Source organism: Anthonomus grandis, chromosome 16 (assembly GCF_022605725.1).
Source record: "Anthonomus grandis grandis chromosome 16, icAntGran1.3, whole genome shotgun sequence".
NCBI lineage: Eukaryota > Metazoa > Arthropoda > Insecta > Coleoptera > Curculionidae > Anthonomus > Anthonomus grandis.
In genome coordinates, this window is record NC_065561.1 from 4,546,148 (window position 1) to 4,569,684 (window position 23,537).

Sequence of the window (23,537 nt, forward strand, 5' to 3'; positions counted from 1 at the left end):
CTGCAAGAATTCTTTCCAGAACATCATGCCAATATTTTTTTTCGGTTTCTAAAACCCGTAAATGATGATCGTTTACAGTAATAAATAATTTTAACATTTTGACAAACTCAACCATGTATTCGTATGAACATTATGTACAATTGATGTTTATTTTTTTTTTATAGCCAACGATAAGTGTTACTAATCAGAAAACCCATTTGAATCAGAAAAAGTATTGATAGTTTTACGGAAAACCTTACAACAAAAGCAAAATATAGATAATATAATAGTAAGGCAAATTCTCTCTGTTGTTTCACCATTCTTCAGTTTTCTGACAAAGTAGGTACTTAAAAATGTTCTTTTGTCTTGATTTGTAGAAAATTGACAATTGCGTCTTATCAAAGGAGGTTCTCGCTCAACCAACCTCCTGACTTTCTCGTTGTTAATGGTTCTAGGCCACATACCAGGATCCTCTGATAGAAGAATGGTACTTGTCATCTCAGGGCCCATTTCAGTCAAGGCTTCAGTTTCATCTTCACTTATAGCCTCTATTGTTGAGTAAGTGGGTTCGACCGATTCTGCGTTTTCACTGAAAGTTGATGTACTCGTAGATGGTTCAAGTGCAGGAACAGGTGAAGCAGCGACCGCTTCAGAACATTGACCCTCTCTCCTGCTGTTTCTGCATTGGAAACTGGAGTTTTTGCCAAAAATTCTTTTTTTTGGCGCCCCTTTCGGGTGGCGCCCGCATGCGTTGCACGCCCGGTTACGGTGGCCCTGCAAATAAGATTAAAATTAATGTCAGATTTAAAGAACATGTAGCTTATGTGAAATATAGAAGAGTTGAAAAGTTAAGCTTGGCTAAACAGAGCTCTCGGTAAACCCCAATAAAACAGAGCTCCTACTTTTCATAAACAAGAGTAAACTTATAGGCCACTAAGTATATATCAAAAATAGTCCAGCCAATACTATTTGGGTAGGCATACCCTTTTAAGTAGAAATACTAAGAAGAGAAGAAGGTCGAAAGCCAGGATACTAATTAAAATCTGTATTGTTGTGACGAATTCATAATGAGTTACTTATTATATTGGGTATTACGTCACTTATAGCAAAAATCAATTTAGAAATTTATATCTCACACGCTCAAAAATTGAAAGATTTCAAAAATGCTCAAAAATTTCTTCTTTTTCTTATTCTTTTCTTATTTAAAAAATTGTTGAATTTTTTAGTTTTAATTCAAATTCAAAAAATACTAATGAATATGAAAAATATAAAAAAAAGCAAAATGGATATGGCATAAGATGTCTAGTAGTTTATCCAGTTGCATCTGCATATTTTTTTGTCGTCCAATCTATTCCCTGATGACACGTGAGGTATGAATTGGTGACTTGTAAATTATTTTAAACCCATTGGGATAGATAACGTCAACGGACGGCAGCAACATATTTTTGAGAATAGTCCTATACTATCTTCTCTCAGATTGCCCTCTATTTGCCAAATTACTCCAGGACCATTCAAAGACATCCAACCACAAGCATCTGAGAATCGTCCACTTCGGGGTCTCTGACAGACATATTTAGGATCGTATTGGACGATAAACTTATACTCAGTCCGAAATTGTCGATTGCCAAGCCTTTCCGTCCATAAAAATAATATCGTTCGAGAATTTGCAGGTATAAAAAAGGGTCAGAAATATCGAATAATCTATTGAAAACTGGCGTGTCGAATATATAGGGTGTATATATACATATACTATATATATACACATCAAAAACTTCCCGCAAGGCATTACAGGGAGGGAAATAATTTTTCTTCAAAATCAAAACATACGTCAAGTTTGTGTGGCTGGGGGACAATTTTTGATGTTAAAAGCATAACAAAATCTTTAATTCATTAAATGGGAGCGTCATCCCTAAATTTGTTCTCTGGAAATAGAGACAATACCTCATTAGAAAGATCTTTTAATTTCATATGAATCGCTGATTACTTTTTGAAAACCGAAGTTTTAAAGAAAGTGACATCTAAAACTGACGTTTTTAACATGTTGAAGCGTGTAACGTCAAAACGGTTCAAGTTAAAGCAAAACGGCATTTATATTCCTTGAAATAAATTATTAGGCTTATGTATAATTCTATGTTAGCTAAGTTAACCATCAATTAAGGTGTGCGACTTAGAATAGGTCTTGATACGCTAAGGTAGAAATGTAAAAGTCGTTTTGCTTTAACTTCAATTATTTTGTCGTTGTAGGATTTCATGTCGAAGTCACTCAAAGTTTTTTATGTGTGAAGTGAACTGTCAATTTTCATAAGCGCCGCTATAACATCGCGCGCATTGATTCGTTCTATAAACAGCAATATTGAAACAAACAAAAATAATTTTAGTTCAATTAGAAAATTTATATAGGACATTCACTACAGTCTTTAATAGCAATACTTATTAATAAATCATAAACAAAAATGGTAATCAAATCATGTAATAAAAAAAATTGAGAAGATAAACTTACACATTTTTGAAAATTTAGTTTAAAAGTTGATTGTGACTGATATAGTGAATTTAGAACTGGCATGGTCAGCCTGTCAATCTTTTTTCTGAAAATATGTCAAAAACTATTACATTCAAAGAAAATTGAAAAATAACTCAATCATATAAAGATAACTCATCTACATATACAGGGTACTACATACACCAGGTGGGACATAGGAAATCCCATGTAATTTTTAATAGGGTCAAATATTGGTTCTCCTAATTATTTTAGAGAAAAAATTTATTAGAGTAATTTAAAAAGCACTAAAATCTATAACCAACAACTTTTGATTGTGTAGGTTTGCCCGTTTGAAAGTTATTAATGAAAATTTTGTCTTTGTTGTCGCCCGGTACTTACAGGTATTGCTCGAGGTGAGAAAGTTAGGTAAGGGAAAACTGCCAAGTAAAGTTGTTATAATAACATTGTGGTTTTAATTAAATGATTATTGAAAATTCATACAATCGTACACATGCACATAAATTATTATAATATAAACCATAAAACAGTAAAAAAACTTGTAATCCCTAAGGCCTGACTTTTTGATTTAAAAAAAATTATTAAACCTAAAATATTAACTTTTAAAATTTTTTATGACAAATGTTTAAATATGCCGCTAAGCTTGATTACCTGAAATTTTGGTACATTTCATAGAAATCACATTTTTTAACTCTTCGAGATTTGGATAATTCTTATCCTTGTACATTTTATTTTTTAAATAGCCTCAGAAAAAAAATCGTTGAAAAAAAAAGACAAGATCAGGAGACCTTGGTATTCAATTTATTACGTTTCGCAGGCCAATAACATTCCCATTGAAGGCGTTATTTAGATATTCCCGACAGCAAGTATGCGCCGGGAAACCATACATTTGATACCAACCTCTTGATTTTCTCCTGCAAGATCATTTAAACTCGAAAAAATGTGTTCTTCAAGTAGTTCTAAATAATAATTTGCATTTAAATTTTCATTGAGACAGAATGGTCCTAAGATGTAGTATCATAATAATTTTCTTTATCCTAATACCGATAATTGATAATTGAAGTTAGTATAGTTACGATAATTGAAGTATGATAATTGAAGTTAGTATCACTGTTTCAAGTAAAGAGTCCATTCATCTGTGAAGCAAATATCATCATATCTAAACAAAACTCTTGCCGCCGTAATTCATCGCCATCTCTAAGCTCATCAGGAGCCTTCCATATTTGTACGAAAAATATTTCCCTTTTTTTAAAGCCCGAAACGCAGTTATATGATCAATGCCCATGATCTCTCCAAGATTTCTTATAATTATTTTTTCTTCATTTTCCTTCACAAATAAACATTTTTAGAATTTATCATACTTTAAAATCGAACCATTCTTCTCTAAGATTCACTTTACATATTTTTAATAAAGTCTATTTTTTCTATTTCAATATCATCAAGAAATATTTTTTCCATATGCTGTGCCATGATTATTTTTGTATGTATATGTGTATATTGTGAGTGAGCTGTTTCATGTAAAGAATTTCCGTCAAATAGCCCCATAAGAAGTAGTCGCAAGGCGTCAGATCTGGAGATCGCGAAGTCCATGGTATGGTACCTCTTGTGGAAATAAGCGGTTCAGGAAAAGTGTTTGTTAAATAGTCCTGCACTTGTCTAGCGTTGTGAGCGGGACATCCGTCTTGTTAAAACCAAATTTCCTCAAAATTAATATCCAAGTTTCGTACAGCGGGTATAATATTTTGTTGCAATAAAAGTAAATATCTCTCAGAGTTAAAGGTACCATCAATAAAAAAAGGCCCTACAATGTGATTGGCTAAAATACCAGCCCAAACATTCACCTTTTGCGGGTATTGAGTTCGTAATGGTACACTCAAATGTAGATTTTCCCGAGACCAATATCTCACGGCTGAAGAATTATGTCGACCTAGAAGAGAAAAAGATGACTCGTCTGTAAATAAAATATTACTTGTGAAGTCGTCCTTTTGATCAATTTTTTCTCTTAAGTTTTCACAAAACTCCAAGCGTTTTATTTGATTTTCTGGGAAAATTTCTTAAGTGTTTTTAATTTTATAGGCGCACTGTATGACTTGGAATATCAAGTTCTTCAGAAATTTGGGAACTAGAACAAGGTTCACTTACTTCCACAAAAGCACACACCTTAACCTCCCTTTCAATCCTAGCATCAGGTGTTCGACGAGGTTCCTGATCGCCACTAGAACATTTTGCACACCGATTTACAGTTCCCGACTGCTCAAACTTGTGCCATATATTATAAATTGTTTTAGCAGTAGGGACTTGCTGATCAGGATATGCAAATATAAAACGGCCGACAACTTCTTCTGCATTATTCGCATGACAATACCATTTAATGATATTAATCTTTTGATCAACAGTGAAAACCATTTTTATTTTATTACTGTATCCGTGTTCGTACCAAAGGTTGAAATAAATTGTAAACATGATCGGCTAACACGTAATGATTGGCAAACGAAAGAGTAACAACGGGGCATCGGCGAGCGGAACCAGTTGTAAATAAACCACGCCTGATTTCATTCATAAAATGAACATCGGCGTGCCGGATTTTAAAGATCTCCAAGAATACTTTTTATATATTTGTTAATATTTAATAAAAAATGTTTAGAATTTATTAAACAATGGCAATAAATACAATCCTCTGAAACGAAAAAACCACAAAATATTAACTAATATTATTTTATAGTAAATATAGTCGTGTTAGAGTTTCTCATTGGAACCATTCTAGAACCGTTCAAAGTAGTAATAGTTTTAGACTAATAAAAAAAAATACAAATATTGACAAATGTTATAATGTTTTGACATACACGCGTGTATGTCAAATATATATATAAAAAGTCAGCAGATAGGGTGGAGGTACTAGGGTGGATATACTACTCTGTATATATATATATATATATATATATATATATATGTTATATATAACTCAATCATACTATATATATATATATATATGTTATATATATATATATGTTATATATATATAGTTATATATATATGTTAACGCACAATGAAGATATAATAAGAAAAATGTAATAGTGGACTGTATTTTAGTAAATGATATGGTTCAAAGGAATTGTACGTTACATACACACATGGTTTTAAATGTTTGAAGTAAAGAGCACTTACCAATGGTCTTCTGTCTTCACTGTAGATAGGGACGTCCCTTTATATAACTACCGACTTCATAAGCCTTGCTCTCACAACCAAATACTAATTAAAAAGGTCCTTATTTTAGGTTTCGTAAAATTGTCAGATCCGGCACTCACGTCGTTCTTAACCCGATTGCTAGTCAATTGTCTCTGCTTTTACCTTGCTGGTAAAAGTGCCCAGAATATACCAAAATATGTGTAGTACATGCGCGATTAATAGATTTTAACAATTATGATTTAGCGGTGCGCTAACATTATCGGCCGCCAAAACACACAGTGTTTTCAGTGGGAAAAAATATACTCTCGAACAGAAAAATAAACAACAAACACCAGCATATTGTATACCCATGTAAAACTAAAAATATAAAAATAAAATTCTGAAATTACCTATTGAAAATTCCCTATTAAATTCCCAAATTCAATAGGTAAGACTTATAGACTAATTAAATTGTTAATTTTCGGGAAGAGGACACAGTTTAATAACTGGTCTCTTAAAATTACCCACTGAAGTTTTAACCGTTGCAACGCGAATTTGTCCGTCTTCACCGGGATGCAGTTCAATAACGCGACCGAGAGGCCATTTTAGTGGCGATTTTAAATCGCTCTGAATCAAAACTAAAGCATTAAGTTTTATTGGAGTAGACGGATTTGACCACTTGTGGCGCTGTTGCAGGGTGTTTAAGTATTCGAAAGAAAATCTCTTCCAAAAATCAGCGTGTAATTTTTGTATAAGTTGCCATCTAGACAGTCTATTTATATTCAAATGACTTAAATCGGGGTCTGGGATTCCAGAGTTTAGAGGCTCGAGTGTTAGAAAATGAAAAGGTGTTAAGGGTAAGAGATCATTAGGATCTGTAGATTGTGCCGTAAGAGGACGTGAATTTAAAATGGCCTCGATTTGACAACTTAAAGTTGACATTTCTTCAATAGTCAGTTTTTGGTCTCCAACCACTCTTAAAAAATGGGATTTAAAACTCTTAACTCCCGATTCTGCCAACGCGTTGAAATGAGGTGAAAGAGGAGGCCCAAGGTGACAACGAATTAAAAGTTTCTCTAAAGCTTCCTTGGAAAATTCTACAAGTTGATTTTTAAAACCTATAAAATTACTGCCCTGATCGCTCCAGCAATCAGTTACAGTGCCACGTCGTGAAATAAATCGGCGAAAAGCCGATACAAATCCTTCTGTAGATAAGGTCGTTGTAAGTTCCAGATGAATAATTTTGTATATTGTGCAAACAAAAACGCAAACATATGACTTAAAAGCCTTTGCACCGCGGTAACGATAGGGAGTTACATAAAACGGACCACAAAAGTCGATTGCTATGTGAGAAAATGGCTTTAACTAATTGATTCGATGAAATGGTAAATTTCCTATTGGAGAGGGCTGATATGGTTTTGGTTTTGTTCTAAAGCAAAGTAAACACTTTGATAATAATTTTTGTATGACATGTTTAGCAGAAATGATCCAGAATTGTTGTAGTAATAAATGGTGGAGGGTTTTTAGGCCTGGATGCAAATGTTGGTTATGGGTATACTCAATAACTAGGTTAGTAAAGGGATGAACTTTTGGTAATAGGAGAGGATGCTTGGCAGAGTAGGGTAAGTCTGAATTTTGAAGACGTCCACCCACACGCAGCATTCCTTCCTTGTCAATAAATGGTGAAAGTTTTCGATAAGGTTTTGGAATAGGAACATCTTTATTTAGTTTAGAAATAAGATCAGGGAATGACGAAGTTTGGACATGTTTAATTAAGACAGAGTAAGACTTCCACATTTCATCTGGACTCGGATTTTTATACAATTTTGTAGTATTTTTCTTAAAATTCATTTTTACTCTGAGACAATATGACAAAATGCGTTGGATTTTAGGTAATGACGAGAACTTATTGATAAGAAGATCCAAAGTATGATTCTCAACAGTCGTAGTAAAAACCTTGCGTTTTTCCTCCATATTTACAGCGCTAAAATCCTTTTTTGGAAGATCCCTTACACTATCGGGCCAACTACTTTTTGGATGCCAAAAAAAAGCAGGGCCCTTCCACCACAAATCATGATAGATCAATTTAGAAGCTGTTAAGCCTCTGGAAGCACAGTCAGCTGAATTAATAGCTGATGGAATATAATACCAAGATGAAGAGGGGATTATTTTTTGTATATGATTTACTCTATTTCCCACAAAGGTCTGCCATCTCTCTGGAGGAGAGTTTAACCAGGCAAGAACTATTTGGGAGTCAGTATAGGCATAAATATTATTGATGGTAATATGAGTAGAAGAGGTGTGTATGACAAAACTCACCAGATTGCTTAAAAGAACCGCGCCTAGTAATTCTAATCGAGCTAGAGTTTGACGATTTGAAATTGGTGCTACTCGAGACCTTGCGCAAACCAAAGATACAGAAATTTGATTACCACCTTCTACCCGAAAATAAACTACTGCGGCGTAACCTTTGTTAGACGCATCACATATGGCTATGATGTCACAAGATCTGTTTGCAAGACTAATTTGCCTTGGAAGTTTAAACTCTGATAACAGGGGAAGTTCAGATTTTAACTCGGTCCATAACTTTACTAGAGGTTCTGGAGGAGTATCATCCCAATCTATTTTTAAGAGCCATAGCTGTTGCATAATGTATTTAGCTAATAATAAAATAGGACAAAGAAGACCTAAAGGATCAAATATTCTTCCTATGACCTGCAAGATAGTACGTTTTGTACATTCAGATTCATGTGGTTTGTATTGATAAGTAAATATGTCACTTTTTGGATGCCATTGAAGGCCTAAAACCTTGATAAAATTTGGTTGTTCTTTGTCAAAAGAAAGAGACATTTGGCGGTCAGATTCAGGGACTGCAGCTAATAATTCTGAACAGTTTGAGGCCCATTTGGCCAACTGAAATCCACCAGATTTCAATAAGTCGATTAGCTCCCTTTGAAGATCAAGGGCTGAAGAAATAGAAGGGCTAAATCCGAGAACATCGTCAATATATGTATTTTGTTTTAAAATACGACTTGCATTGGGAAAGTTTTCCTTTTCGCGTTCTGCGAGTTCATTAAGGGTCCTTATGGCAAGAAAAGGTGAGCTAGACACTCCAAAAGTAACTGTATTGAGTTCATATTCGCGAATTGGACCCTTTGTTGAGAATCGCCACAAGATTCTTTGAAATTTTCTATGTTCCGGGGTTATCAGGATTTGTAAAAACATGCGTCTTATATCGGCTATGAAAACTATCGGATAAAGACGGAAAATAAGTAATAAAGAACTCAAATCGTTTTGTAATTTAGGACCAGGTAGCAAAATGTCATTAAGACTAAGACCTTTAGGACCCTTTGCCGAAGCATCCCAAACAACACGGAGTTTAGTGCTAATACTATCCGGTTTTAGTACACAATGATGTGGCAAATAACACGAAATATTTGGTTTGGGCAAGTTAAATGGAATAAGAGTCATATATTCATGATGAATATATTCATTTATAAAATCTGAGTAAGAATTGTATAATTCAGGATTTTTTATAAGTCGGGATTCAAGAAGTAAAAATCTTCTGAGGGCTTGAGGATAAGTATTTCCTACGTCTGGTTCCGATTCTTTCAAAGGAAGGGATACCATAAACCGACCAGTAGAGGTCCGTTTGACAGTTTGGCTAAAAATCAACTCAGCCCTTTGATCATCCCCTGAAATTAAAGGAGCGGAAGGGATTTCTTCAAGTTCCCAAAACTTGGTCATTATTAACTCAAGAGGTTAAGCTTCTGAGTTGTGAAGAAAATGAGAAGTCGTTTTCGAGGGACAAGAATTATTGTTTACTTTCCCCAAAACAATCCAACCGAAGACGGTCTTGGTTGATCACGGATATGCTAAAAAAAGGAGAGGGGGTAAATATGAAATATATTGAGTGTCTTAACGATATTAGTCGGCTTCTTAGCGATGTCCACCACTCAGAGTCGGTTTCTCGAAGAGAATTACTATCTTTAAATTTAAATAAAGATCTCAAGGACACTGTAATAAATACATCCATCGGAGAATGGCTTTTCGGTAAAGATCTTGAAAGTACCATCAAGACTAGCCAATAAAGCTTCTCGGAAAACCCATACCGAGACCGAATGGATTCTTGCTGATTATGCATTCATTAAAATTAAACAATTTGGTGACTCCGTTATAGATTTGTTTGCTATTCGGTTAAATAAAAAATGTTCAAAATTTGTTTCATGGGTAAAAAACCCAGAGGCCGACAAGGTCGATGCCTTTACTCTAAATTAGGGTGATATTTATTTTTATGCTTTCCCTCCGTTTTCGATGATTTTAAGAGTTTTACAAAAAATCATTACGGATAAAGCAGGAGGAATTGTGGTGGTTCCATATTGGGTCTCTCAATCATGGTACCCCTTATATAAATCTTTATTAATAAGTGAGCCTATAATATTTAAACCGAGACCTATGTTACTTTCTTTTAGCGAAATACCACATCCCTTGTCAGAAAACCTTTCCCTGGTAGCAGGGAGGTTATCAGGGAAGCGCTTCTCAAAGGAGAATTTCCGCAGGACTCTTTACACATATGCATCTCATCCATTACAACTTCTACTTTAAAACAGTATTCTATAGGTCTTAGGTCTTGGTGGCAATTTTGTCTTATTAACGAAATTAATCCTTTTATTGTAACAGTAACAAAAGTTTTGAGTTTTTTGACTGAGGGGTTTAAAAAGGGCGCCTCATATGGCACACTTAACTCACATAGGGCTGCTATCGGTCAAATAGCTGGCCCTGAATTGCGTTCCGATTTTCGTATAAAACGGTTCTTCAAAGGGATATATGGCATGAAACCACCAGCGCCAAGATATGAGAATATTTGGGATCCCAGTATAGTTTTAACATATTTAAGAAAATTGAAATCTAAAGATATTTCTCTTGAAATACTTACAAAGAAAAGTACAGTTTTATTGGCTCGGGCTACCGGTCAACGAATTTAGACCTTAAGTCTAATAAAAATTTATGATATTCTCAGTGGCTCTGATAAAATAGAAATAAAAATTTCAAGTAGAATAAAAACTTCTGCCTTAAAAAAACCCCAGCCTTTTCTAATATTGCCGTTTTTTAATTCGGATCCCGAAGTATGTGCAGCCAGGGCCCTTCTTTGTTACTTAGAAAATACAAAAGATTTACGAAACTTCTGTCAATCCCTTTTTATCACATTTAAAAAACTAGGTCGCCAAGCATCACCTCAACTCAAACGATTAGTAGGTGGATAAAGAACATTTTAGAGACAAGTTGCGTTGATATAAACAAGTTTAAACCCCAAAGTACAAGGCACACCTCAACTTCTTTAGCAGCTCATACAGGGGTGAGTTTTGATGCTATAAGATTAGCAACGGGATGGTGAAAAGTCTCAAAAACTTTTGCAAACTTCTACCGCAGACCGATAATAGATAATGCTCTTTTTGCTACAACAGTCTTAAGTGCAGCTCAGAAATAAATATAAGAATATAATATAAGTAGTCCTATGTTTTACCTATATACCATATATATTTAAAAAGGTGTTGTCATATTATGTATTTATATAGTTCATATTTTTCATATTAGTTTATATAAATACCTATAATATATTTATATGTTTATGCGTTTGTTTACATTGATGAGTGCCAGAAATATATTAATATTGTACAAAATTAAAAATGTAGAGAAAATTAAACATTATACCGAAATTAATAAAATAGTGTAACATGATCTTTAAACATCTACACTGTTTATTTATTTATGAGACGAAGCCAAATATAATTAATAGATCAAACGAACTTACCTAAGTGATGCTCGATCTTAATTATATGAAGGCTTCGTCGAAATAAATAAAGTCCCAGTCCCACCCTAATTTAATATTATTAATACCCCAAACATATTTGTAACACTTCTTTTATTGCTTTAACTGAATATCTAATAAATGCGGTTGTATCGGGATACTGTAGGTGCATTGTCAGCGCTTCGTTTTTTTTTTGGATTTACTTTGGAAATTGTGGCCAGTTGCGCAGGAAACGAGGATACTACACTGTTTATTTATTTATTTCGGCGAAGCTTTCATATAATTAAGATCGAACATAACTTAGGTAAGTTCGTTTAATCTATTAATTTCAATACGTTTAACTTTTAGATAGTATAAAAACACCGTTGCTGTGAGTGAAATTCAAAACTTTATTTATGGTTGCTTAATCAATATTTACAATGTTGTAGCACACTTGTTGTTTGTACCTTTACTTAGGTCGAGTATAATTTGTTTGAGTAATCCGACAGCATTTAAAAAACTGAAATTATTGCTTTATAATAAAAAAGCCAACTAATTCTAACGTTGAAAAACATAGTTGATGCAAAAACAATTTTCTAAATAAAAAAACATAATTTTAAGACTTAAACAACAATTTTTTTCATATACAAACATCAATTTTTACTTTTACAATTTTCCTCTAATGGTTTAATTAATCAGACACTTAATAATAAAGATGAATAAAAAAAAATTTAGATAATTTTTTTGATTTAATATTAGAAACGATTATATAAGATGCAATACAGATTTAGATTTGCCCTGATATAAGGGCAATGCAATTTATGCACAAAATAATATTTTATCCAAAGTTTATTGAAATATGTCAATGTCCAGTTAAAAGACCTGTCACTAGCCCGCCCGAGTTCGGGTTTCTTTAGGCGCAGTAGTTATCTCGTGGTACAGGTAGAAGGCCCTATGTGTACCTTCACATGCCATATGCCAGGTACTTCCACCCATCTCTGGAGGGTCCGTTTGTCCAGAAAACTCTTTGTTGCTGCAACAGCTACACAATCACCCAAACCGATTATCGTTTTGGGGCCTACCGGTCATTTTGCACATCCCACTCTAGCGAGGAACTCTGCTTATTTGTTTCTAACATAGGCTGAATGGTCAGGCACACAGACAAATTGATCGCCGCAGCCCACCTTCACCAGATTCTCTAGGAGCTTTTTGCATTCCATTGCGAGCTTGGAGCTAGCATTTCGGCCTTTAAGTCAGCCTTGCTGAGCAAATAGGTTGATATGACAATATTAAAGATTCCCTGTTTTAAAACAGCGAAGACTTCAACCTGAAAAACAGAAGCGTGCTTCTGTCCAACGATTATGCTCTGCTAGTATATGGAGCTCCATCATAAAATACTGCACCAGCTCTTTTGTTCGTTTTAGAACCATCTTTATGCCGGATTATCATCCTGTTTAGCAATGAAGGCCTATAGCAGTCACATGGATATGAGTCACAAAATCTTTACAATCCATTACGTCAGGCATCATACAGTCACTGCCCACTGATTTTTGCATGACCAGTCTCACCAGTCATTGAGTTCATCAAGGGCATGTCAGTCTAGATGCAGATCCTTTCATTGCCTCAAATTGCCTTACAAGAGCCAAGGGTTCACTATACGCAGAGCCCTCAACATTGGGCACTGCATTATAAAGGCTATCTTCTCCGGGAAAGGATTACCAGGTCGTCAACGTAGGCCATATGTATAGGTATGTATATAGGCGAGCCCAGTTTAAATAATTGATAAGGCTGTCGAGTACTAGGCATCACAGGGTTGGGGACAATACGCCTGTCTATGGTCTAGCCGCCAACGTTTTGACAACCTCGCAGTTAAGCCGGACAAATACGTAGCGCTATGAAAGCATGACCTTTATCTATCTCACAAGTTAAGGTCCGATCTATAACATTTTGTTACAGTTTTTTTGGTTAGCATAGCACCTGTATTTGTTATTATTAACAATTGTATTTAAATTTGAAACATTTTTGTATAATTTAATAAAGCTCCTTTAATTTGTAAAAGTCTTAGATTAGTGGTTATAAAATCAGAAAACAAACAGGATTTCGGCTTATAAGGAACAGTAATCTCCATAGAAAAATCAGCTCTAACTTTATAGATTTGAATAATTATAAAATGTTGATAAGTTTAGAAAATAAACATAGTTATAGTAAATGTATTTAAATGGCAAATATACAGGGTATCCGGAAAAAGTAGGCCAATCCGCCGGCCATATATAGGGTGGACCAAAATTATGCGACTTTCGTTATGCCATTTTTTAACTAGGCGCCCGGCATTCAATATACAGGGCGTCAAAATGAGAAATATAAAATCGTTTTTTTTTAAATAAGTAGAATGTTTTATAAAAAATTAAATTAAAATTTGGTGCGAGGAAGTTTTTTGGAACAAGAAATTGAAATCCGTTCACGGATTCGCTATGCCTTGCAGAGGGCGCCACCTGCGGTATATTGCATGTGTTAAAAATATCAAAACTTGTTTGTACCCCTGTATAATAAAGTTCTAGTAAAAAATTCTAATTAAGAAAGGCTCAAGAAATGTACCCTTTTTCGAAATGGCGGATATGGTTTAACTATGGTTTAATTTGATGAAGTTAATTTAAAGTTTTGCCTAGAGGCAGTTTTAAAGAAACAGAGTAAAGAGTTTTTCGGGTTTCATGTGTTGTTTTGTTTTAAAAATTCCAAAAAAAAGGCCACAGGTCGCAACTTAGGTAAGTTGCACATGGCACATGGTCAACTTATTTTTGTAGCTTTTCTTATAATCAGTTAATTATTTGCATTTATTTTAATTTTAATTTTATGTTTATAGAGGTATCCAATTTTTTAAAGTGAAATTTTACTAAGAATGATTTTGCTTCTTTGAGAAATCTCTCAGTTCGATTTCTCACATGTGGTTTCGTTTTTAGGACTTTTTATCTACCCGCTTGTAACTACCATCTAAGCTTCCCCATCTATTTGTTCTTTACTTGCATCAGTCACTTCCTCATTCCATATAATTTTTATCACTGATATTGTGAAAGTCTTGATGGATACTTAAAACCCATGATGTAAGCACCATCGAACAAACTTAAGCTGCTTCTAGTTATCCCGATATCCGTTACAGGCCTTAGTACTGACTAATCATATTGTCCAACCACCACTGAAGACACTGTCCTTCCTAAGACACCAGGTGGGGCACACCTGGTGTGCTTGGCCGTTTTAATCTTTAAGGCAACTTGTTGCCATATATTTGTGCTGTGAACTGAGTATATAAGTATATACAATAAATCGTATCATCATCATTGCCAAATTCACGAAGATCCGTCATCCGTATTACCCTTCCCACTTAAATTCGCATGATTCTTTTCGGGCCGATAAATCTGCGCCAGACACCGCTATGTCTGGCGTAATGCATTTCTACTGCGTTGACACACCTCTGGATACGCTGCTTATTTGTTTGACATTTAGACCTTATAGAAGAAGTTTATAATAAAGATGAACACCAATAGAGAGGCTATATTATTAATATAACAGTATGTTTTATTTCGATGCACACTGATCACTGGAATTACTTTCTCCACTGTATCAAAGCTACCTATTTGCACGTAACCACTTAAATCCTGAGAGTGGCGCCCGAGAGACCGCTTCGAAACTAAAACTGATTGGCTTATTAATCTAGGAAAAACCGGCACCATCATCATAAAAAGAAAGCTCTTGGGGAGCGTCAGTTATAAAATGGTGCCCGAGCAGAAACCATGGCGCATGCGCGAATCAATAAAAATCATCTGAGAAGAGCCTTAAAATGGTATGTTTACTGCAATCAGAATGTGGTTTCAAATAATTGTAAGAAAATGCATTTGCAATTGGATGCATTTTCTTACAATTAGCCTGTAGCATTAATGTTAATAAGTTACTTTTAGTTATTAAAGTTAGCCAAATATAGTATTTAAACAAACAGGCATGGCTGAACCGTTAAACAGTCTACGATCTTAAAATATAAGGAAACACATCGATTCCTAGTAAAATATCTACTTTTTACCTTTCTGCAAAATTTGGATCAGCTAAAGATAAGTTAAAAAGAAATAAAAACTTGTCTTTGGAAAATAATGCTGGTACATCTTCGCAGATTTTATGTAATATTCCCTAATTTGGCAGTTGAACACGTTGCGTCTAAGCCTTAAAGAGACATATACAGAGAGATAGAGAGATAGATATTTTAGGTTTGGGTAAACATAACTTATTAGCACAATATTAGTTATAAAAGAAGACTATCGCACTTTCAAAAATGGCTTTTGTCAAAAGAATGTTTAATTTTAAGTAAAACCGTAGCTTACTGACTGAAACAACTTCTTTTGAAAAAAATATTGTAACGAAATTCGGGAACACACTTTTATTGTCAACGTCAAAAACACTAACCTAACTCGCTTTCACTGTCGTTTAATTGTTTCCAAGGTAAAAACTGACTAAACAATTAAAACTGAATGATTTGTCACGAAGCGCGTCCTTTTTAAAACCCGATGGAACAGTTTCGAAATATTTAGAATTATCTTCATTGTTTTTGCCCAAAGAGACCAATAATTTTAGGAGAATACTGACAGTCAAGGCAAGCAAGTATACAAATTCTAGAAAATTAGAACTACAGGGATTTACAATAATATAACCTAAATAACCTAAATTGGGGCCAAAATGGGGCTCTCAAACAAGATGAACTACTTAAAAACTAAACACTATAGATGAAAATAATAAACCAAACGTAAGTAGAACCCTAAAGAAACCCTACGAATCAACTTTAACTACAGAATACTAATAAAATTGTACAAAAACTAGCAGAATAATTAACGTATTTACATTTTCATAATACTGCTCCCCTCTCAAGTTTGATCGTCCCGATCAAACATGAGACCACCTGAGTCATGATAGGGCGCTAGCCGGACGATGTTTACAATTTTCATCTTCGCTGTCGGATGTCGCTGGATACGGTACACCACGTCGTTGATTCTGGTGACCACATTGAATGGACCTTCCCAATCCTTCTGGAGCTTTGGTGACTTGCCCTTCGTCCTCCGTGGATTGTATAACCAGACTTTATCCCCAGGATTAAAACCGGTAGAATTTGCCTTTATGTCATAACGTGATTTCATTCTGTTACTTTCTAGATGAAGTTTATCCCGTGCTTGTTCGTGAACAATTTGTAAACGCTCTTGTAAATGGTCGACGTACTCCTCAAGGGTTTCAGACTTATGGGGCCTTCCAGTAATAATGTCCAAAGGTAAACGAAGTTCATCACCATAGACAACTTTTGCCGGGCTTTTTCCAGTTGACTTGTGGATAGAAGAACGATATGCCAATAGGAATGGTTGTATACAGGTATCCCAGTCGGTTTGCTTAGAGTTTACTACCATCCTTAAATAGGTTTCAAATGTGCGGTTAAATCTTTCAACCATTCCATCAGACTGAGGGTGTAGTGGGGTTGTACGGGTCTTATTGATTCTCAGCAACTGGCATACTTGTTGGAATATTTGTGACTCAAAGTTCCTTCCTTGGTCTGAATGTATCTCTCTGGGTACACCAAATCGACAAATCCATTTCTGGAACAGCACTTCAGCTACTGTCGTTGCTTCTTGGTTTGGAATCGGATAAACCTCGGGCCACTTACTAAAGTAATCCATAGCAACAAGAGCATATCGGTTTCCGGAGCTACTAGTAGGAAAGAGTCCTGCTACGTCTATGGCAATTCGTTCAAAGGGTGCACCAACAAGATACTGCATCATCTTTCCTCTTGTCCGGGTTTTTGGGCCCTTGCTTGACGAACACTGCTCACACTGTCGGCACCAGCGTTCACCGTCTTGATGACTGTTCAGCCAGTAAAACTGTTCTCTCACTTTTGCCAAGGTCTTACTAACTCCAAAATGTCCTCCGCCGACACCGCCATGAACAGCTTCAAGGACTTCCGGAATACGTTTTCGAGGAAGGACTGTCAGATATGTCTTTTCTTTTCCATCTACGCTCTCCCAGACTCTTTTTAATAATCCATCTTTTATAACCAATGAATTCCATTGAGATCGATAAGCTTTAAGTTCTGAAGATTTGTCAGAAATGTCTTTCCATTCTGGTTTTGAAATTTCTCGAGATTTCAGTTCGTAAATAAGACCAAATACTGGGTCATCACACTGATCTTGGATTAAACTAGCTACATCCCACTCTTTAGAACTGTGAAGGCCAATACGATTACAAGTAAATATCTCTGGATGCTGTTTTGATTTCTTTTTAAAACAATGTTGACATGTTTCAATACAGGGTCTTCTCGATAAAGCATCGGCATTTTGGTGATATGCGCCTTTCCTATGTTCTATTGTAAAGTCATACTCTTGTAATCGTTGAAGCCACCTTGCTATTTGTCCTTCGGGGTTTTTAAACTGAAACAGCCATTTCAACGAAGCATGGTCGGTTCTAAGGATAAATCGTTGACCATACAAATATTTATGGAAATGTTCAATAGCTTTTACTGCTGACAATAGCTCTCGTCTGGTGACACAATAGTTTCTTTCTGGTTTTGATAACGTTTTACTAAAATAAGCTATCACTTGCTCGCCATCTTCATATTTTTGTGATAGAACGGCCCCAATTCCAACATTACTCGCATCGGTATCCAAAATAAAAGGTTGTCCAGGAATCGGATATGTTAAAATTGGAGTTGTGCATAGAGCTCTTTTTAACCGTTGAAATGCTTCTTTACAGTCTGTTGACCAACTAAATACCATTTTGTCCTCCGTGAGCCTATGTAGAGGCTTTACAAGATTAGCGAAATTTCTTACAAATCTTCTGTAATAGGTACAAAGGCCCAGAAAGCTTCTTAACTGGTGTTTGTCAGTGGGTCGTGGCCATTTTTCGATGGCCTCTACTTTATCTGGATCAGTCTTGACACCTTTTTCTGATATTACATGGCCAAGGTATCGAATTTCTTTTTGAAATAAGCAACATTTTTTAGGACTTAGCTTCAGGTTGGCCTCTCGCAGTTTAACAAATACCTTTTGAATATTCTTCAAATGATCTTCAAATGTTTTCCCCAGTATGATAACGTCATCCAGATAAACTAAACATGATTCCCACAGACATTCATTTCCACAAACAGTCATTCCACGTAAAACTGTGTCCATAAGTCTCTCAAAGGTAGCTGGAGCATTGCAGAGTCCAAAGGGCATTACTGTAAACTGCCAAAGTCCTGTTCCAGTCGAAAATGCGGTCTTTTGCTTATCTTCTGGGTGCATCTTTACCTGCCAGTATCCACTCTTTAGATCCAGTGTTGAGAACCATTGTGAACCTGATAGCGTGTCCAGGGTGTCGTCAATTCTTGGTAGGGGATAACTGTCTTTCTTAGTAATATCATTCAGTCGTCGATAGTCTACACAAAATCTAGTGGATCCATCCTTTTTCTTCACTAGCACAACTGGAGATGTCCAAGGACTCTGAGAAGGTTCTATCACTCCTTGTGTCCTCATTTCTTGAAGCATTGAGGAAACTTCTCCTTGTTTAGCTATCAGAATTCTTCGAGGTGCTTGTTTAATCGGAGCATTGTCTCCAGTGTTAATTCGATGCTGCACCAAATCAGTTCTTCCCAGGTCTTTATCGTGCAAGGAAAACACATCTTGATTTTCTTCAAGAAGACGTCGCAATTTACTACACTGGTCCATGGTTAAATTGGCAGAAGATTCTTCAAATAGGTTTTGTAAACATACAGGAAAAGGTCTGTTTGAATAACGACTTCTATCAGCATTTTTCATGACTGCCACTACTTCAGAGCATACGCCAATGTTCTCTCCTTGTTTCAGGTGTTGATCATATCCTTTTAAATTTACCATTCGAACCAAAATAGTAGATTTCTTCTGCGTAGATAACGTCTTGGCTGGAAAAATTCCTTGACCATATAGTTTGCAGTTTTCCATGGGCTCAATCAAAACAGTTTCTCCCTCTTTTCCTCCAGTTGTAGCATAAACCACCACCTCTGAATTTCCTGGTATAGTAACATCCTTGAATAATTTAACGACTCTGGTATTTACTTTATCTTCATATAGGTGGTGCATAAAAATCTCTTCATTTCTCGTCGTCAATATCCGGTTATATACATCCATTTTAAACTGCTGAGCATTCATAACATCTAATCCTAATATGACATCATCCATGATTTCTGCCACTAGTACTGGCTGTTGGAATGTTGTTAAGCCAATTGTAACTGTAGCTTCATGCAATCCAAGAATCGGGATCCTTTTTCCATTTGCAGACTACAGAATTAAATTGGGTGGTGCTGAGAGCCTACAGTGTGCTACGATGTTCGGCTTCACGATAGTATGACTTGATCCTGTATCTACTACCATCTCACATTCACGGCCGCATATTTTTCCCGGTACTACCAAGCTCTCTCCAGGATGTGGCAGCCGGTTTAGTCTTATACGTGGGGCTTGGTAGCACCCAGCCAGCTTGCGCCCCATAAAGCTGACTAGTTGAAGTTTTCCTGGTTCCTTGGATCTCTTAAAGGCTTGGGGCATTGACGTTTAACGTGCCCCTCCTCATTGCAATTTCAGCATTGCAATGATCTTTTAGGTTTCCTCGCTAATAATGATTCAATCTTCTTTAGGCGGTCTTCGAGATCACTTTCCGAAGTTCTGATTTGTCTTATTCGTGTCTGCCTTCTAGTTGCTTGAAAAGCTGCCTCATACTCTAGTTCATGGGCCAAAGCTTCTGATATACTTTTATGATGAGCCATCCTTAGAGCGTGGTTAGTATCTGGATCTCGAACTCCGTCAATAAAACAATTTATAGAAATTTGTTCTCGGAACTCTGTTGGGGCTGAAGGGTAAGCCAGATTTACTAATCGAGCAACATCGGCCTCAAACTGTTGGAGTCCTTCCTCGGGTTGTTGTCTTCTAGATTTCAATTCAGCCTGGTACACTTGTTGTAGATGGGCTTCACCGTATCTCCTCTCTAAGGTACGCACCAGTACGTCGAAATTGAGCTGATCCTCAGATGGCACCATTCTTAATATTTCTGTAGCTTCTCCTCTAAGGCTTAGTTTAAGATTGATTGCCTTTTCTTCGTTATCCCAGCGATTTCCCCTAGCAGCGGCCTCAAATTGATTCAAATAGGTACTCCAAGCTTCTTTGCCGTCGAATTTTGGTGGCTTTACTTTCATGATTGTTTGCATTCCAGGATCGGGATGAAGAGGAGTCCGTTTTACTTTCATCTCTAGTTCTTGGATCTTTTTTTGTACTTGTCCCAATTCTTCTTCTACTGTTGCTTCAAAGTTAGTCATTAATTGTTTCTGATTCTTCTCCAGATCTTCTTTAAGTTGTAAAACTCGTTCCTCTTGTTTTCTGTCTCGTTCCTCCTGCTCTTTTTTAAGATTATTTTTTAAATTAAGTAAGTCATCTTTTATGGTTCGAATCAGGTCTTCATTTTCTTTCTTTAGGTCATCTTTCATGGTCCTTATCAGGTCTTCATTTTCCTTCTTCAGGTCAGATTTAATTGTCTTTAGTAAATCTTCCTGTTTCTTGTCTCGCTCTTCTTGTTTGCGGTGTCGTTCTTCTTGTTTGCGGTCTCGTTCTTCTTGTTCTTCCTTCTGTTTACGGTCTCGTTCTTCTTGTTCTTCCTTCTGTTTACGGTCTCGTTCTTCTTGTTCTACTTTTTGCTCTTCAAACTTCCTTAATAGCAGCTCCATCAATTTTTCGGTCTCCATTTTGGCCTGACTTCTTGTTAAAGGCATCCACTAAAATGAGCTTCCAAATATCCTTTACTTCTGACACCAATTGTAACGAAATTCGGGAACACACTTTTATTGTCAACGTCAAAAACACTAACCTAACTCGCTTTCACTGTCGTTTAATTGTTTCCAAGGTAAAAACTGACTTAACAATTAAAACTGAATGATTTGTCACGAAGCGCGTCCTTTTTAAAACCTGATGGAACAGTTTCGAAATATTTAGAATTATCTTCATTGTTTTTGCCCAAAGAGACCAATAATTTTAGGAGAATACTGATAGTCAAAGCAAGCAAGTATACAAATTCTAGAAAATTAGGAAATTAGAAAATTAGAAACTACAGGGATTTACAATAATATAACCTAAATAACCTAAATTGGGGCCAAAATGGGGCTCTCAAACAAGATGAACTACTTAAAAACTAAACACTATAGATGAAAATAATAAACCAAACGTAAGTAGAACCCTAAAGAAACCCTACGAATCAACTTTAACTACAGAATACTAATAAAATTGTACAAAAACTAGCAGAATAATTAACGTATTTACATTTTCATAATAATATATTTTGTTCAAAGAAGCATACAAAGAATAGATTTACTACTAACAGATGCAATAAATAAGTAGGAATGCTAAAACTAGGGAATTTACATGTATTCAGTATTGTTATATGAATAGCAAATATTATTCTTTTTCTGGAAAAAGAAACCTGAGTTGATCATAATTAATTATAATTAATTGCATTATTAAATGTTGGTACTTAATCTTTATTATATATGTCTTTTAAATAGCCCATCATATTTTGTAATGCAGTGGTGGACATTACAAGTCCACCAAGGATTAAGATTCTGATAATCTAAATTGATTTGAAACAAAATCCCTTGGAAAACTATAAAATTATTTGTATTACTTATTTTATTTTCTACTGCAACTTTGAAATTTTCAATGTTTCTTTTTAGTTTGAATTAATTTGAGTAAAGTAAGGATATAGTTTTATTGGAGCTATTTATTAGGTTTTTCAATTGCTTGATCGCAGCGTTTTCCCGCAGCAGCATCCAAACTCCCAAATAACCACTTTTGACCATTCCCAATAATAATAATTAAACCTTTTTTATTTCTTATATGAGGATATAGATTAAGAACTTTATTTTTTGCATTTTCAATAAAGTATTCAGTTCTGAGAAGAGAGTTTTTAGATAATACATGGTAAGATATTGGGTTTATTTGGTATTTAAAATATTACTGTTATCTACTTTTTCTATATGATTTTTTATAGTACTAAAATAATTTCAAATATTTTTCAATTTACAAATTATAGGTATCAACGTAATGAAGGAATATATGCTTAAAATAAAATATCTTTGCCTTTCCCAAGTGAATACATAGTATGGGTTTTTTATGGGAGTAATTTGGTTGTCGGAGGCATTACTTACAGTCAAGATTTGGTATAGGTAAAGCAGGAATAGAATTATCTTCATCCTGGTCGTTCGGTAGAGACATTTGTTTCTTATCTTTGGAGTAAAATCTAATTTAATTTTATAAAGTTTGCAACTTCTTAATTTTCGAATGCCATGCCTGAATCTACAGTTTTTTTTTTGGGGTAGACCATGATGGCTGATAAATTGTAAAAGATTTTCTAAAATAGAGATTCCATTTATTGATTTTAGGGGATAAGCTTAACCATAGCGATAAAACAAGTCGATAATGATTAAATAACTTTCAATTGAAATTTCAATCATAGGTATATTCAAAAGTATTAGATGCTATGAACCTGTAGAAGTCAAGTTAAATTTTATAATAAGTGGGCTGCGGTCATATTTATTTTTTAAATTAAATGTAAAATTAACTAAATGTAATATTTTAATAAGAAAATAAAATGAGGCGTTGGGTATTTTTCTGAAACTGTTACCTTACGCTTGTTTTCTCTTTTTCAGTGAATGTGTGGTTGGGATAATGGTAAATTCCTGTTGATGTTCCAAATCATCTTCATTTCTATTAGGCTGAAATGATAAATGATTCTGAGCAGGCCTGATTTTAATGTCGGATAAGTTTATACGGTGAGATCGGGTATTTGATTGGCTGAGAATTTAATCGATATTTGAATTATCCAACATCCCAACGTTCATTTTGATAGTATATGGTGGTTTAAATTAGATTCGGTTTCAAAAGTATTCAAGTTCATTGGATTTCGAGAAAGAGCATCAGCTGCTTGATTCGATTTTCCTTTTTTATACTGAATTGTATAATGAAACTCTTCTAATTTTAATAGCCATCTTACAAGTCATGAGTTGAGTTTTTTAAATGAAAAGAGCCACTGAAGAGGTCG

At 35.1% G+C, this 23,537-nt stretch overlaps 1 protein-coding gene across 1 annotated transcript; it reads right to left on the reverse strand.

Annotated features, from left to right (window-relative positions):
- Positions 1-223: 223 nt before the first annotated feature.
- On the reverse strand, positions 224-9,388 carry LOC126745949 (uncharacterized). Its single transcript, XM_050454011.1, has 3 exons — positions 7,961-9,388; positions 297-753; positions 224-234 (listed from the first exon to the last, which is right to left on the reverse strand). Exons 1-3 carry the CDS (start codon positions 9,386-9,388, stop codon positions 224-226), a joined length of 1,896 nt encoding a protein of 631 aa, XP_050309968.1.
- Positions 9,389-23,537: the final 14,149 nt, after the last annotated feature.